The sequence below is a fragment of the Mirounga leonina genome, unplaced genomic scaffold, assembly GCF_011800145.1.
Source record: "Mirounga leonina isolate KUSES-001 unplaced genomic scaffold, KU_Mleo_1.0 Mir_173, whole genome shotgun sequence".
NCBI lineage: Eukaryota > Metazoa > Chordata > Mammalia > Carnivora > Phocidae > Mirounga > Mirounga leonina.
Genome location: NW_023270447.1, coordinates 30535105 through 30553157, shown reverse-complemented (window position 1 = coordinate 30553157; position 18053 = coordinate 30535105). Strand labels below are relative to the sequence as shown.

Genomic DNA, 18053 nt, shown 5'->3' with positions numbered 1-18053 from the left:
GATGACAGGTGCATGTGGGTTCATTGTACTACTTTATATTTGCATTTGTTTAAAAAATTTATTTTATTATACATATAATTCATTTTATTATTCTATTTTTTGCATGTTTTTAAGCTTCCTCTCATTTACATAGTATATAATAATATATATTATTAATATATAACAATTTAGCAATGTATTGTTTTTGTTTTTAACAATATATTGTTTTTTAAAAAGCCCATAAATTTGCCTGGTAATTAAAAGAAACCAACATTCTCTGAAGGGTAGGAATAATTTAAAAATTCCGATGCTCTTGGGCGCCTGGGTGGCTTAGTTGGTTAAGCGACTGCCTTCGGCTCAGGTCATGATCCTGGAGTCCCGGGATCGAGTCCCGCATTGGGCTACCTGCTCAGCAGGGAGTCTGCTTCTCCCTCTCCTGCTCCCCCGTCTTGTGCTCTTTCTCTCTCTCACTCTCTCTCTCAAATAAATAAATAAAATCTTAAAAAAAATAAAAATAAAAATTCTGATGCTCTCATTCTGTACCCCTGATCTGTATAACACATAAGATAAATATGTTTTTAGGGACGCCTGAGTGGCTCAGTTGGTTAAGCGACTGCCTTCGGCTCAGGTCATGATCCCGGAGTCCTGGGATCGAGTCCCACATCGGGCTCCCGGCTCAGCGGGGAGCCTGCTTCTCCCTCTGACCCTATCCCCTCTCATGCTGTTTCTCTCTCTCTCTCAAATAAATAAATTAAAAATTAAAAAAAAAAAAAAGATAAATATGTTTTTATATAAATAGGTAACTTACTGATGCTTCTTCAATAGCAGTGTTCATGTGGCTATGAAAACAGGATCGGTCATCATCTTCATCCATATATACTGGTGGTTCATGGGAAGTCATGAAAGTGGAAGGTTTAAAGAGATGCTTATTAAGGGGGTGCTGTCGTCTGCTTGTTGAAGACTAAGTGAGAAAACAAATCTTTAATTGAGACACTGGATAATCATTCAAAGAATCAAAGATACTCAAATATAACTATTACTTCCCTCCAAGTCTATCTATTGAAAGGATTTCAGCTCTACCCCTCAGCATAGTCTTATGTGGTTGTTTTTCCTATATTACCTGGAATTTTAAAGCACAACTAGATTAAAAAAAAAATGTAGGGGGAATATCCCAACAACAGTACAATGGATCACATGCTATCTAGCTTGTAATTGGATCCCCAGCACTGATCACACTCTTGATATTCAAATGCTGAGCACTCCTCTTACAGTCATCTTATAGAAGATCAGGGAAGATGAAGTAGCCTAAGCCAGATATATTTAAAGATGGAGGTTAAGTTTCTTGTCCAGGGTGCTGCAGTTAGATAGTGGTAGAACCAAGATTACAAACTAAGCCTGTGTGGGACCAAAGCCCTTACTCTCAAAAAACTGTATAGACTGCCTCTCTTCATAGACAGTATAGCCACAAAGAGTAACCTCATCTACAGGCAGAATCATCATTTCATCTGTTTCAAGATTCAAACTCTAACCGTGACAAAGAATCACTATGTCAGTGGGTGGGCTAGATCACTATAGTCGAAATACTAACTTAAAATTCAGTGCACCCAAAGGAGGGAACACATTTAAGTTTCTTTAGTATTCCTTTGTTATCATTACTAGTCTTAGCTGTGAAAATATAAGGTGCCCAACACACCTAAAGTTAACTTGGAAATTAACCATGAAAATTAGAGCTGTTAAATTAAATATTAAGGTTCCAACATTCCAAAGTTATAGGATGAACTCTACATATTTGATAGAAGTAATGCTGTATTTGGGGGGGGGTGAATCCAAGATATTTAAATCAACTGACAAATTAAAACAAGCTTCCAAAGCTTGGTAAAAAGATGAAAAACAAAACTTGTAAAACATGGAGCTGTAGAAACAATATTCCTAATGTAAAATCACTTAGTAAGGAAGCTTCAATAAGGAATGGTAACAGCATTAGATATGCTCTTATTTTCTTACGTGAAGGGTGGCAGTGGTGGTGGAGAGGAAATATCAGGATGATTTACTAAGGACATGAAAGAGGCCAATTGTGTGCTTTAGTTTTTGCAATTAAAGCAAAAAATTGGCTACAATTTGATGCAGTGGTCTATGTAGGAAAATGATAATAGCTTTTTCACTGTAAAAAGCAGCAGAGAATAGTGGAAAAGGCCTGGGATCAGAATCAGAGGTCAGTGGTTCTCAGACTTAATAGCTATATGACTGAACAACTGACTCCATTTACCTTAAGGCCACTTTGCTGTTTTGTTTTTTTTAAGGCTGTATTTTTAAGTAATCTCTACACCTAACAAAGGGCTCGAACTCACAACCCTGCAATCAAGTCACATACTCTATCTACTGAGCCAGCCAGGTCCCCCAAGGCCTAGTTTTCTCATCTATAAAAATGCTGTAGGGGTGCCTGGGTGGCTTAGTTAACGGTTAAGTGTCTGACTCTTGCTTTCAGCTCAGGTCACGATCTCAGGATCATGGGATCGACCCCCGCATTGGGCTCCATGCTGGGCATGGAACCTGCTTGGGATCCCCCCTCACCCCTTCCCCCTCTATGCCAACCTCCCTTCTTCCCTTCTCCCCCTTCTTAAAAAAAAAAAAAAAAAAAAAAGGATCTAGAGCAGTACCTGACATAAAGCATTCAATAATAATAATAAAAGCTAGCTACTAATATTGTTATTAGTAAAGTGAACGTGAAAACACTACCTACACTTCTAGAATTATAGTGAGGATTAAATAATGTATTTTAATAAATATTCCTATTTCTGGATTTATGTAGCATATCGAAAAACAGAAACTGATTATGTTTGTTGAAGAGTCAAACACCCTAAAATTTTTAACATCACAAAGGCCTTTCTGATATACATTCAATCTACATCTTTCAAGTAGCACCCATTCATATAAACTAACCTATTCCTAAGAAAACAAAGAACATAAAGATCTTTCAATTTCATGGAGTAGCAACAATGGAATCCTATCCTGTGTCCATGCCCAGTATAACAAAATGATTAGAGTAAGTCAGATTTTAAAAATAAAACAACTTTGTTTTGATAAATGTATACACTTTTACATAGCAATTCTGACTTTGATAAGTTTAATCTAAGGTCTAAAGTTTACTTTCCTATTTTCTTTTTACCTTTTTGGAGTATATATATAAGTTTGGTGTTCTGCCTGGGACTGGAATGCCAGCTTTAGTTAGTTTTATGAAATATTTCTGCACTCGGCTGGCAACCTAAGGAGATATGACAAGTCATTTAACATAATTACAAGACATGCAATACCGGAATAGTTTTTTTTTTAATTAAAATATTCCTGTGTATCTTAATGAACGCTAATAATTTAAAATTTATCATAAATCTAGAAATAATTTTAAAGTGCCAACAAACACACTTATATTTTAAAATCTAGACAAAAAAATCATTAAAATACAGGAAATGTGTTTGACTCCAAAGCTAAATACATATTTTCAACTAATGAATGCTCATGCTTATACTATTAAAAACACACCTATTAATCTCAATGGTAACGTGAAGAAGAAAACTGCTAGATTTTTTTTTTTCTTTTAAGACAACCACAGAATACTTCCTAAGTATGTCACAAATCTATCAGCACAGTCTAACCAAAAAGTACACAACCTGGTGCACTCACTAAACATTCAACAGACACTAAGTACATTACATTCTTATTTTTCAGTAATGATTGAAGAGAATTATCTCAAGTTGTTTCAGAAATCAACACAAAATATACCATGTTAAAAACAAAACAAAACAAAAAACCACATATTATAGCATTATGTAGCTAAAAATGATGTAGCAGATTTGCTGATGTTAGTGGCATTATCCTTCATTAAAAAACTATCAAAAACATGCCAACAATATGGGGCCATCTCCTCTATTACCTGTTTGGCTGTCCTATTGCCCAGTTCATCTGCTATCTTCTGCCAGCGTCGAGATTCTACTTCTTCAGGAGGGTATTTCAGGAGTAGCTGTTCAAGCTTTTTCTAAGACAAACCGAAGACCAAATTTAAGAAAGTTAATACTGAGTTTCATAAATAAATACATTTACATAAATGAATAAATACATTCACACTTCTTTTTAAACTATTTCCCTCCCCAACTTTGGGGGTTAGGTCACTAGAAATCCTCATAGTAGGAAAAATTTCTAGTAAGGAACATAAGACTTCACAGGAAAAATGAGATTAGAGAATAAACCTATGGAAAACCTTGTAAGATTTTCTATTCGCTTAAGCAAAAACACAGCACCCCCCAAAAAAATTTTAATTAATAATACTTTACACATCTTAGTAATTTCCATTGACCATCTTTTCTTGCTAGACTATGTATGAGCTTGCTCCTATAGATTTGACAAAAACATCTAAATTCATTCGGATTTAGACAGAATATTTAAGAGACTTTTCCTTCCTTTGTGTGGTCTTCCATTCAAATACTTGATTTTTAAATTCTTACCTATCCCCTAAATTATTCCACAGTTCTAAAGATGCAGAGTAATCTGGATGCTTGAAATGAATTTCCTAAACCTTTTCATAAAACACTGAACTCATTATAGCTCTGGGGTTAATCCTCATATGAAACAGAGATGTGTCTCAAACCTTACTCATGAATAATCCTAGCCATATGCCAAACCGTAACAGAATACTCTGGCGTGGCTTTGTCAGCTCCCCTCCATAACAAAAACAAGAACTCATTCTCAGGCACTGCTTTATTTGGCCCCAGGTTTTACTCTTCCAAAGCTGTATTACAAACACTTTATTCCACCCATTTCACCATCTTTTTCAATCCCCTTCCTATAACCCAGATTCCTTTAAAACCCATCCCCAAACTGGAATTCGTATATTCTCAAAATCCAAAATTCTTGAAGTGATAAAAACTATACAGAAATAAGTTTAATATTTTCAGTTCTTAGTTAAGAGGGATCATCTACAACAATATAAACTTAGTCATAATACTGACTCTAATCCAAATCTTTTTTCTTTAACATACACAATTTAGTAACATTACCTGTTCTTCAACAGTCCACAGTTGGTTAAATGTTTCAGGTTTGGTATCATCACAAAGGCGTCCTCTTATCATCTGCATATAAAATAGGGCCTCTGTCAAAAATAATAAAGACTACCATTTGACGTAGCGAAATAAAACACATATTGTGGGATTTTTTTTTTTCTTTTAAGATTTTGTTTATTTATTTGAGAGAGAGAGAGTGAGCACAAGCATGGGGAGCAGCAGAGGGAGAGGGAGAAACAGGCTCCCTACTGAGCAGGGGGCCCGACGTGGGGCTCAATCCCAGGACCGTGGGATCATGATCTGAGTTGAAGGCAGATGCTTAACCAACTAAGCCACCCAGGTGCCCCCATATTGTGGAATTTTTTGTTAATTTCAAAATATTTTAGTAAATTATTTAATGTGTAATTTTTTATTATTTACAAAATGTCTTCACATTCTTTTATTTAGTTTTTATACTAGTGGCAAGGCCAGGACTCAAATCCTGGTTAAATTACACTGCACAGACCTCTTATTTTTAGAATAAAGAGGACGTATCACACACTGTAAGGGGCACGTTATAGGTACTACTCGTTTAATCTTCACACAACTCTACAACACAGGTAATATTAATCACATTTCATATAAAAGGGAACTGCAGCTTGGAGGCTTTAATATAAATGACATCTGACATTCCACAGCTAGTAAGTGGTGGAGCTGGGATTCCAACTCAGATTTCTCTTAACATCAAAGTCCATGTCCCCACTATCTTCAGTGAAAGACTGCTTAAATTTTAAGAATACAAACCAGGAAATGTTAAAATATTTTGTCTATAGTTCAAATTTTCCTGCTCCAAAGCTTTATACTGTTTACCTGAGGACGACTGTTTGAGCCTTCAGGACCATCACTCAAAGGCAACATAGAATATGAAAGGGACTCTCCATCCTTCTTAGGATCTAAAGGACTTTTTGGTCTAGCAGGTAAACCTACTAAAAAGAAGACCATGTATAGGATTATTAAAGCAAGACTGCCAGATATTTCTCTATTTAAATTCTTATCATGTAATTTCTTACCTTTATCGAAAACAAGCTTAACTCTCCTAGTATGTCTTTTACGATTTTTAAATTCTCTTTCAAAGTTCCCAAGGCTATTGGTATATTGGTCCCATACAATCTCGGGCAACTGAACAACTCTCTGTGGATATGGAAGCCCTATATCAGCCTGGGAGAAAAAAAAATAAAGTGACAGTCTAAATTTAATTCAAAAAATTATCTACCACAGCCAAATTTTCAGAGGACTCCAAATCCAAATTACCATCAACCAGGCATTTCTGTTCACTGTTAAATCCAAGAGCCAATAAAGTTAGTATAGTCTAAACGTTAAATAGTAAAATGATAGCAAGTAGAGGAAGAATGAGTTAATAAGACAAAGCACTATTTTTAGATATAGCTCTAAAGCTGAACTATATATACTTTATCACTAATACACTTTAAACGTAAAATAACAAAACTAAGAAAGGTTTTATCTTTAAGAACAGCATATGAAATGTGTTTGACTGAAAAAGATGAGATCTGATACACAGAATTCATTTTATTTATTTATTTATTTATTTTTAAAAGACTTTATTTATTTATTTGACAGAGATCGATACAGCAAGAGAGGGAACACAAGCAGGGGGAGTGGGAGAGGGAGAAGCAGGCTTCCCGCTGAGCAGGAAGTCCGATGCGGGGCTCGATCCCAGGACCCTGGGATCATGACCCGAACCGAAGGCAGACACTTAATGACTGAGCACTCAGGCACCCTCAGAATTCATTTTAAATATACCCCCAAGTTCATGACTTATTCATAAAACAATGAATTATTTTCACTATATATAATTCTTATCACATACACAAAAATTATGACATCTTGAGAATCAAAACCACATATTTAATCTATTTGGAATTCAGTTACTTAACCAACTACCTTTAGAGAAGTCATTAGTTGTCATAATTACTAAAACCAGATCATTATAATCAAAATATCTTTTGATAGGGATTTGGTTTACATAGGTGTATGTTTTTTGTCAGAACTCATAGAACAGTACAATTAGAATTTCTGAATTTCACTGTGTGGAAATCTCACCTTAAAAAAGTTTTAAAAAAGATTAAAAGGTAATAATATGCATCCTGAAGTGTTTTGGTGTAAAGTGTTCATGTCTGCCACTTTGAAATTCATTCTTGAAATAAGATAGAATGAAGGATTGAGTCATACATGATAAAGCAAATATAGTAAAATGTTAATTGTAGATCTAGCGGTGAATATGTGCATGTTAACTATACAATACTTCCAATTCTTCTGTGTACTTAACATTTTCCATAGTAAAATGTTGAGAAAAACATCAGGTCATAAATTATGAAACTGGCAAGCAAAATCCTGTTTGACACAGTTTGTTGTTTTTTTTTTTATAAAGATTTTATTTATTGGGGCGCCTGGGTGGCTCAGTCGTTAAGCGTCTGCCTTCGGCTCAGGTCATGATCCCAGGGTCCTGGGATTGAGCCCCGCATCGGGCTCCCTGCTCCACGGGAAGCCTGCTTCTCCCTCTCTCACTCCCCCTGCTTGTATTCCTGCTCTTGCTATATCTCTCTCTGTGCCAAATAAATAAAATCTTAAAAAAAAAAAAAAATGTTCCTTGCATTCTATGTGCCAGTATATACCACAAGTTTCCTTAATGTCCACTAAAACAAACAGATCACATGTCAACAACTTAATATAGTAAACCTAAAAAAATAAGTAAATTAAATACAGATGGTACGCAACTTATGATGGCTCAACTTATGATTTTTTGACTTTACGATGGTGCAAAAGTGACGCATGCTTCGGATTTTGAATTGAGATCTCTCCCCAGGGTAGGGATATGTAGTACAATACTCTCTCGTGCTGCTGGGGAGTAGCAGCAAGCCACAGCACCCGGTTAGCCACGGGATCACAAGGACAGAAAATCTATACACTGACAGCTATTCTGTACCCGTACAACCATCCTCTTTTTGACTTTCAGTGTAGTATTCAATGAATTACATGAAATATTCAATACTTTATTATAAAATAGGCTTTGTGTGAGATGATTTTGCCCAACTGTAGGTTAATGTTAAGTGTTCCGAGAACCTTTATGGTGAGCTAGGCTAAGCTATGTGATGTTCAGTAGGTTAGGTGTATTAAATGCATTTCGACTTACAGTATTTTCAGCTTAAGACAGGTTTATTGGGACATAACCCATCATAAGCTGAAATATTTGTATATATAAGTAAACACACACATACACAAAATGGAAAAATCAACTTCTAAATTAAATCCAGTAGAAAAATTTCTTTCCAAGGAACATGTCTTTCACAATTACTAAGTATCTAGATTTAATGTAATTCCATACATTTTGATTAAAAATTATTAAGATGGCCAATATCACATCTCTGTTTCTGAGATAAAGTGAAAAGAAATTAAGTTCTTTTTTTTTTTAAAGATTTTATTTATTCATTTGACAGAGACAGCAAGAGAGGGAACACAAGCAGGGGGAGTGGGAGAGGGAGAAGCAGGCTTCCCGCCGAGCAGGGAGCCTGATGTGGGACTCGATCCCAGGACCCTGGGATCACGATCCGAGCCGAAGGCAGACGCCCAACGACTGAGCCACCCAGGCGCCCCGAAAAGAAATTAAGTTCGAAACTAAACCTGGAAGTGGAGAACTAGCAAATAACCAACTGCATATAATTCTAGTAAAAAAGCCTAATTGCATCTTTTTTGCCCACCAGAGAACATGAATAAAGATCAAGGTTAATAATTTTTTTGCTAATATTAACTCTTCTATCACCACCTGTTCTAGTTGAATCAATTGTAAGTAACCACTATAAGTACTATATCTTTTTGCACTAGAAATGTTTAATAATGGCAATGCAGAATCAATAAACACTTAACTGGACTCAAGAGTACAGAGAGGGTAAATAGGGTCCTAAAAAGTTTAGAAGTCTTAGCAAATCAATATATAAATTTCATATTCATTATGATATGAGAAAGTAATGATTGCCAAGTAAATAATATAGCTAGAAAAATCCAAATAATAAATTAATACAACTAAATGAAACAAAGTCCCCAGGGCTGTTCCCTCAACACCTGGTAGACCACTTTTGTGACTCATTAAAAACTGGTAACTAGGGGCGCCTGGGTGGCTCAGTTGGTTAAGCGACTGCCTTCGGCTCAGGTCATGATCCTGGAGTCCCGGGATCGAGTCCCGCATCGGGCTCCCTGCTCGGCAGGGAGTCTGCTTCTCCCTCTGACCCTCCTCCCTCTCATGTTCTCTGTCTCTCATTCTCTCTGTCTCAAATAAATAAATAAAATCTTTAAAAAAAAAAAACAACTGGTAACTAATAACTATACTAAGTTATTGTTTTGTTTTTTAAGGTGGAGAAGTTTCTTTATCATAGTTTCTCAGTTTTAATGTTTTCACACAATGCTGATTAATATTATGCCTCTCAAATTTATTAAATTTGAGTCCCTAATTCAAGATACATACTACAGTATAAATACACATCTAGATTATCCATACTTACATACAAGAGAGTTATAAAAACATGAATCACTTTCAAATGATTTAACTGTTAAATACGAAAGTTCTGTTTTAAGGAAAAGAGAAAATTAAAAGGAATTTTTACACTAAAGTAAAGGACGTTACAAGGGCATTAAAATTTGTACTTCCTCTTCATGGACTTGGCAACCATAACCTTAAAGACATTTGAAATAGTTTTTTGTTTTTATCACCAATGTTTTCTATCACACTTCACGGAGAGTTACAAAAGTACCTCAAAACTAAAGCAGTTAATAAATCCTGAAGTATTTTTTCTTTTCGCTTTATTAATCCTTAAGTTGTGAAAGAAGGAAAACCCTCTTTTCATTTTTACCTAAGATGGGAAAGGTAACAGGAAAAGATCCTAAAAATGGCTAGGGAATGGGACATCAAGTTCCTAATATAAATATCCAATTAAACCTCTCGGCTATTTTCATTGGAGTATATTCTGTTCAGGGGCGGCGGGGGGCAGGGATGCTTAAGAAGGCAGTATCCTGCCTCAGTAGTATGGTTAGTTTAGAAGGGAAAAAAATTAAACATTTTAAAAAGTACATACCCATATTAAAAGAATAAATCAAGTTATTACCGAATATATTTCAATAAATCTTAAAAAGTGCTCAATATATACCTTCTTCTGGAGTTTCTCCACAAATCCAATGGGATTTTTTAGTGCTTCTTTCTGGTGTTTGCCTAAACTTTCAAGGTCTTGGACTGCTTGAGAACGTTGAGCTTCGAGTACAGCAATCGTCTGTAACAGTCTCTGATAACTACAGAGACAAAGAAAAACACCTCACTAAAATTTTCTAGTAACAACAATAAATAAAAACTGAGTTCAAGCCATGATCTACTATTAAGCCACACAGTCTTTTTAAAGTTACCTGAAAGAGTTTAGTAAAACATATTACTGGGAATAAATGAGGTCTTCCTGAGTTACGAAGTACCTAGTCAGAAAATATCAGTTAGAGAAAGCAAAGCCTTATTTCCCCATCCTAAGTTTTTACCTCTTGAACCTGAGTAAGTACAGAAAATTAGAAGGCATCTTGACTTTCCAACAAAGTCATTAAGAAACTGCTAAATAAAAAACAATAAAATCATAAGGTTTTAGCACTAGGAGGGATCAGCAAGTTCAGCCCCTCTGTTGTATTCTGTTGGAATAAGGAATCCGAGGTACATTTTCTTGCCCAGAGTTAAGCCAACTGTACAATAATTAAGACATGATTTTAGGCGTCATGGTTCTCATTTGCTCTTTCCATTATACTTTCACTCTACAGGAAGTTTACTTTCCAAGCAATTCTTAAGTATTGAACATTTTTAAAGAAGAAAGGCCTTAAAGATACTTACTCCCTACCTACAAAGGTCTGTTTAGCACAACATATAATTTTACCCACACAAACCTACTATCTGCCATTATCCTGAAATCCACTATGGTACTAGTTAATTCTCTTCATCTCTCTCACTTTGATTCAGATTGTCCTGCCTCTCTAATGTCTATTTTCAAATATCAATGCACATATGGGAATATGTTAGCCCAAAAGTCCTGAATGTTCAAATACACTTTTGCAAAAAGAATGAGGAAAAAAAAAAAAAAGTCATTCCAAGTTTGCTTCAAAATAAGTGGTTAAGTCCTTAAATGTATAGGTAAAACAATTTTTCTTTATGGCTTCAACTAAATTTCACTGCATTTCCCAACTAGACTGTAAACTCCATAATGGCAAACACATCTGAGAAGTTCACGGTTTTGTTTATCCAGTGTGTAGCACACTTCCCAGGACAGAGATGATCGATAAATATTTTGAATGAACAAATGAATAGACATGTCTTGTGCAATCAAAAAGTATACTGAATCTTTTAAGTTCAGAAGTCAGCAAACTAGCAGAAATTTCAAAGGTAAAACAACGCAGTTTTGAGGCTCACAGCCACAGCATAATTGCAACATGGCATTCTCTATCAGGACACTTCTCCAGCCCCTGCCCACAACATACCTATTCTTGCTCTTGAAATGTTAATAATTAAGGTAAAAACTAATAACACTGAAGGGTAAGACTCCTCTCAAGCGAGAGATACTTTATTTAAAAGTTAGAACATAATTGGAAAGCAGGAACCATACCAAGTCACTCCTGGATAAGTTACAGAGGTTAAGTCTAAACCCACTTCCACGAAGCCCCCATTTGCTGTGAGGTATATGGAGTGCACAAACCCTGCCTGTGCTGGCTATTTCCATGAGGCAGGCTCACCGAGGCACAATGTTACGATGATGGTAGTGAGCTAAGTACTAGAACCTATCCTCTCTACAATACTCTTGACTGGCATACTTCACCTCCAGAACTCCTTCCCCACTAGCTGAATAACCAAAGATTTGTCATGGTGTCCTTATGACTGATCTCTGTTTTAAGCAAGACTTATATATTTCTGTATCATTAATATAAAAATGAATATGAGTCTATTAAACTTGTAGCAAACTGCTCTAAGCACAATAACAATTAATAAGGAACAAGTAAGAACATAGTTATGGAAAAAATAAGCACAGGCTTGAAAAAAAGTGCTGTAGTCAGTTGTTGATGCTGGGAAGAAAGGCCTCCTCTCTTTGAAACCAATAAACTGTTAACAATTTTTACTGTATTTAAATTATTTTTTAAAAAGAGATGACAAAACAGAACTCTTCAAACTCTATTTGCTTCTCTTTAACCAAGATAAAATGATTAACAAATTGAAAGTCCCACGATAAACACTGGTAAAAGACTTAAAGTCTGGAATAAGTGAAAAGACTGTAAGAAAGCGGTAAACTCAAGTCTTCTAGACCAGCTAATTTGAATCATTTGAGTACTCTTTAGAGTCCTCAGAGATTTTTTTTTTTAAGATTTTATTTATTTGACAGAGACAGAGACAGTGAGAGAGGGAACACAGCAGGGGGAGTGGGAGAGGGAGAAGCAGGCCCCCCATGGAGCAAGGAGTCCGATGCGGGGCTCGATCCCAGGACCGTGGGATCATGACCTGAGCCCGAAGGCAGACGCTTAACGACTGAGCCACCCAGGCGCCCCTAAAGTCCTCAGAGATTTTACCAGTAAAATTACCATATATATTCCTATGCAGAAATGGAAGCAATCATAAAAAACTAGGGTGACATCTAAAAAAACCAGTATGATACAGTCAAATCTATTTTCAATCCCTCCCACCTACCCAACCACTTCACCTCCAAATGCACACTACTAGAAACTGATCCAGACATCAATCAAGGCAAGACTCATTTGTTCACTAATTTGATAATTATTTACTAAGAGAATTAAGGCACTATCCTAAAAGCTTTAGTAATTATCAAAGCAAATCAGGCAGGCATGGACTTAGGTATAACAGAGAAGGAAAAAACTGTATGGAAGTGAATGGATAGGACAGTGAATGGATGTTGTTGGGGACAGAGGATGGGTATGTGAGGTCCATCATCCTAGCCTGTCTACGTTTTTGTATGTTTGAAATTCTCCACAATGAATTATAAAAGAAAACTTCAACTTCAATCCAAATTAATGGAGGAATTAACCACTGTACTCTTCCTAGGCTGGTCAGATCACACCTGCTACTGTATTCAGCTTTGCTTTAAGAGAGACAACCAGGTTCATGAAGAGACAAGGTGGATGAGAAAGTATGTAATAAGAAATAACAAGTGTCTTAACATTTACTGAATGTATACTATAAGCCAGACACTGTATTTTAAGTATAATAACACAGTCCTCACTATAAACTTACAAGACAGTACCATTATCACTATTTCACAAATAAGGAAACCAAGGCACAGACGAAGTGATTTGTCAAGATCATACCAGCCATTTATTGTGGAGATGTGATGTGAGGAATGGTTAAGATTCTGAGAATATTTACCCAAGAAATTAAAACCTCCAACAGAATATTGTTTCCATCTTTATTTAACACACAGCTACGTAGAAAAGGAAATAGACTTTTACAGGTTATAAAGAGTCAAACCAGAATCAAATTGTGATAAAGGCACAATATGAAGAAAAACACTGTCTCAGTCAAAACCAGTAAAAGATGGCAGTATAGCACCCAATCACCACAGATGTTCACACAGATATTTAAAGGAAATTCAAGCACTAAAAATACTGCAACTCTTTAATTCCAGCAAAACAGGCTACTTTCACACATTTGCTACTACTCACTCAACCAAGTAATCTGTAGAATGATTTTTTAAATGTATATACTTTTGTGTGAATGAAAGTATAGTTACAGCATTCCCACAAGGACAACTTTGTATTAAACCTATCAAAAATTATTTGTTATCTATTTCTAAACTAAATCCACTGCTACAAATAGTAGGCTTGCCTGTGGCAAAGAATTGTTAATTTTATTGTCTCACGTCTTCAATGTAAAGTAAGTTTAGCTTTTATACTGTGTAATTTTATTTTATTAAAATATTAATACTCTCCAGTTCTAAATCTAAGTTATTTTCACTACCTTCATTATCCAAGTCCTCCTGAATTCTTTATTCACATCTGTGAATATAAAACATTGACATAGGGGCATCTGGGTGGCACTGTCAGTTAAGTGCTGACCCTTGATTTTGGCACAGGGCATGATCTCAGGGTCATGAGATCAAGCCCCATGCTTTGCGGAGTCTGCTTAAGACTCTCCCTCTGCCCATCTTGCTCTCTTTCTCTAAAATAAATAAATGAATCTTAAAAAACAACAACAACAACAACAACTATTCTAGGGGCACCTGGGTGGCTCGGTCAGTTGAGCATCAGACTCCATTTCAGCTCAGGTCTTGATGTTGGGGGTTGTGTGGGTTCAGGCCCCACACATAAGGCTCTACGCTGGGCCTACTTAAAAAAAAAAAAAAAAAAAAAACACTATTCTAGGGACGCCTATGTGGCTCAGTCGGTTAAGTGGCTGCCTTCGGCTCGGGTCGTGATCCCAGGGGCCTGGAATCGAGTCCCACATCGGGCTCCCTGCTCGGTGCAAAGTCTGCTTCTCCCTCTGCCTGCTTGTGCTCTCTCTCTCTCCATCTGAGAAATAAATAAAATCTTAAAAAAAAAAAAAAAACTATTCTAGATCAGAGGTCTACGACCTTTAGCCTGTTTCTGTAAGTAAAGTGTGTGTGTGTATGTTTATTTTGGGAGAGAGAAAGAAATGGGGAAGAGGGAGAGGGAGAGAGAGAATCTGAAGTGGGCTCCACACCCAGTGCAGAGCCCAACATGGGGCTTGATCTCACAACCCTGAGCCAAAATCAAGAGTCAGATGCTTAATCAACTGAGCCACCCAGGCCCCCTCTATAAATAGTTTTATTAGAACATAGCCACACTCATCTGTTTAGATAATGTCTATGGCTGCTTTCTAAATACAATGACAGAGTGGAGTAGTTGCAAAGCGCAGTTGATTCCCAAAGCCAAAATTATTTATTATCTGACCATTTAAGAAAAAGTCTGCTGGGCCCTGCTCTAGATTAAAGATACAGAGACATGACAACCAAGTATAATATATAATCATGAATTAGGTCCCAGAGAAGGGGAAATAAACATTTCGGGGATATTTCTGGGTACAGACAGAAAAATGTAAATACAGATTGTGGATTATATATTTCATTCTATCAATGCCAGACTACTGAGGTATAATAAGGTATTTAAGGTTATGCAAGAGAATATTCTTTTTTTTTTTTTTCAGATTTATTTGAGAGACAGAGAGTACAGAGCGAGAGAGAGCACGAGTGGGGGGTGGGGGGAGAGCAAGAAGCAGACTCCCCACTGAGCAGGGAGCCTGATGCAGGGCTCGATGCCAGGACGCTGGGATAATAACCTGAGCCGAAGGCAGACACTTAACCGGCTGAGCCACCCAGGCGCCCCAAAGAATATTCTTCTTTTTAGGAGATACATACTAAAGTAAAGGGTGATGAGTCTACAATATACTTTTAAATGTCTCAGCTTAAAAAAATTAAAAAAGGGGGGAGCGCCTGGGTGGCTCAGTCATTAAGCGTCTGCCTTTGGCTCAGGTCATGATCCTGGGGTCCTGGGATCGAGCCCCACATCGGGCTCCCTGCTCAGCAGGAAGCCTGCTTCTCCCTCTCCCACTCCCCCTGCTTGTGTTCAATCTCTCGCTGTGTCTCTATCAAATAAATAAATAAAATCTTAAAAAAATAAAAAAGTATATGGGATGGGAAGGAAGATGAGGGTAAAGGGAGAGAGGGAGAGAATATTACAAAATGTTAACAACTGATGAATTTAGCTGAAGGCGATACAGATGCTTACCATACTATTCTTCCAGCCTTTTAAACTTTTATAATTTCCTAAATAAAAACTGAGTAATGAAGAAGCAATTCATTACACTTTGCTACTGAAAAAGAACAGCTTGATTATCCTATGAACACTGAACTTAATTAAATAACACTGAAAAAAAAAAACTAGAGGAAGTAAGGCAACATAAAAATAAATGTATTCAGGGACGCCTGGTGGTTCAGTGGGTTAAGTGTCCCACTCTTGATTTTTGGCTTAGGTCATGATCTCAAGAGTCATGAGATGATGCCCCATGTCAGGTTCCACGCTCAGCACAGAGTCTGCTTGAGATTCTCTCTCTCCCTTTCCCTCTGCCTAGCCCCCACCCCACACTCTCGCTCAAATAAATAAATATTTTAAAATGTTTAAAAATGTATTCATTTAACTATACTGTACAAAGAAAAGGGGAAGAAGTATAGAAAAAACTTAAAAGCTAACCAATATGTTTTCACATGTATGCACGTGTACAAATGCACACATGTATGCACTGGTGAACAGGAGGAAGTAAGAGAAAAAAGAGCAAGACATATGCTGGATATCATTTTCAACAGGATAAAACTATATAAAGTGGATCAGTTCTCAAGAATAACAATCAGGCAATTTTAAACAGCAATATATTCCATCCTAACACCTTACCAGTGTAAAACAGTTTTGGGGGAAATGCTTCAATTTACTCTACACCATCATTTCAAATCATGTATGGTACTTCTACTTTCAGCAAAATACTGAGCTCAATATATAAATGATTGAAGAGAAATTATTTTGATATAAGCAGAACATACATATTTTAAAATCAATTTAGTAAAAGAAAAGCTGTATGATACTTTTTCTTTCTTTATGAAGGGTTTCAAACACTGAAACTGTAGAACAGCAAAAATTCAATAATTCATAAATGACTTCTCATTTACTATGAAAATCAAAAGTCATTAAGAAGATGAATAAAAAGCCTTTTATGATACTCTGTGTTAAGACAGAAATGAATACCTTAGTTTCTGATAATATGCCTTTCCAGGTATAATGATCAATTCTGCATTGAAAAATAACTAAAAATGCTGAATTAAAGACAAGTTAAGAAAAAAAACATGTACCTGTTTATTTTAAAATCATGGAAAAACTGATAAGATACTAAGACTTCTTTTATTAATAGGCCAAAATCTAAGTGAAGGCATAAACTGGACCATGTAAGTCTGGGCTCAATTTTCTGTACTTCACTTGCCCAGGAAACAGAAGACAAAGCCACTGAGGTAAGTAGTCTAATAAGAGATGCTCTTCCTTCAGGACCTCTCACTCCCATCCCATAGAAGAGTTGCTTTGTAGGCGCCCAGGTGGCTCAGTCGTTAAGCGTCTGCCTTCAGCTCAGGTCATGATCCTAGGGTCCCGGAATCAAGTCCCACAACGGGCTCCCTGCTTGGCAGGAAGCCTGCTTCTCCCTCTCCCACTCCCCCTGCTTGTGTTCCTGCTCTCACTATCTCTCTCTGTGTCAAATAAATAAAATCTTTAAAAAAAAGAAGAAGAAGAGTTGCTTTGGGACGGAGAAAAGGAGCAGATAAAAATTTCAACCACAAAAAGCTGTCACCATAAGAAAGTCCAAATAATATTACCTGGGTGGCCTTAAACAACCAAAACCACGACTACAGTTTAAAGCAGTGCTTCTGGACTGATGCACACACACCCATCCCCCACCAAGATACCCACAGAGGCAAATGCAGTTTTCTCTGGAAGAATACATATTCATCCTAGGCCTCAAAGATAACCCATTAAGAATTTTCCAAAGAAAGTAAAGAGCATCTATTTAAAAATTACCAAGCATACAAAAAAGCAAGACAGAGTAATAAAAGACAAGCTTGAAAACAGCTACAGGGAATAGGAAACTACAAAAACTAAGATGCTTTGAAAAGGAAGCAAATTCAAAAACATTTTTTAAGGATTTTATTTATTTATTTGACAGACAGAGATAGCAAGAGAGGGAACACAAGCAGAGAGAGTGTGAGAGGGAGAAGCAGGCTTCCCGCTGAGCAGGGAGCCCGACGCGGGGCTCAATCCCAGGACCCTGGGTTCATGACCTGAGCCAAAGGCAGACACTTAATGGCTGAGCCACCCAGGCACCCCGCAAATTCAAATTTTTAAGATATGATAATTAAAACTAAAAGCTCAATGGGGACAAATTTCCTCTTTCAGAAAATA

General features: G+C 36.6%; 1 protein-coding gene across 6 annotated transcripts in view; it reads right to left on the bottom strand.

The window, feature by feature from the left end:
* Positions 1–18053, bottom strand: part of ZZZ3 (zinc finger ZZ-type containing 3) — a 107511-nt gene that overhangs the window by 11618 nt on the left and 77840 nt on the right. For 4 of the 6 annotated variants that reach the window (XM_035018236.1, XM_035018238.1, XM_035018237.1 and 1 more), the window contains 7 exons: positions 10226–10364; positions 6080–6227; positions 5880–5995; positions 5028–5099; positions 3908–4009; positions 3146–3241; positions 788–940 (listed from right to left, as the gene is read on the bottom strand). In XM_035018236.1, the coding sequence (XP_034874127.1) occupies positions 788–940; positions 3146–3241; positions 3908–4009; positions 5028–5099; positions 5880–5995; positions 6080–6227; positions 10226–10364 (826 nt within the window). The remainder of the gene's footprint in view (positions 1–787; positions 941–3145; positions 3242–3907; positions 4010–5027; positions 5100–5879; positions 5996–6079; positions 6228–10225; positions 10365–18053) is intronic. The other 2 variants (XM_035018239.1, XM_035018240.1) reach the window with 2 other exon arrangements.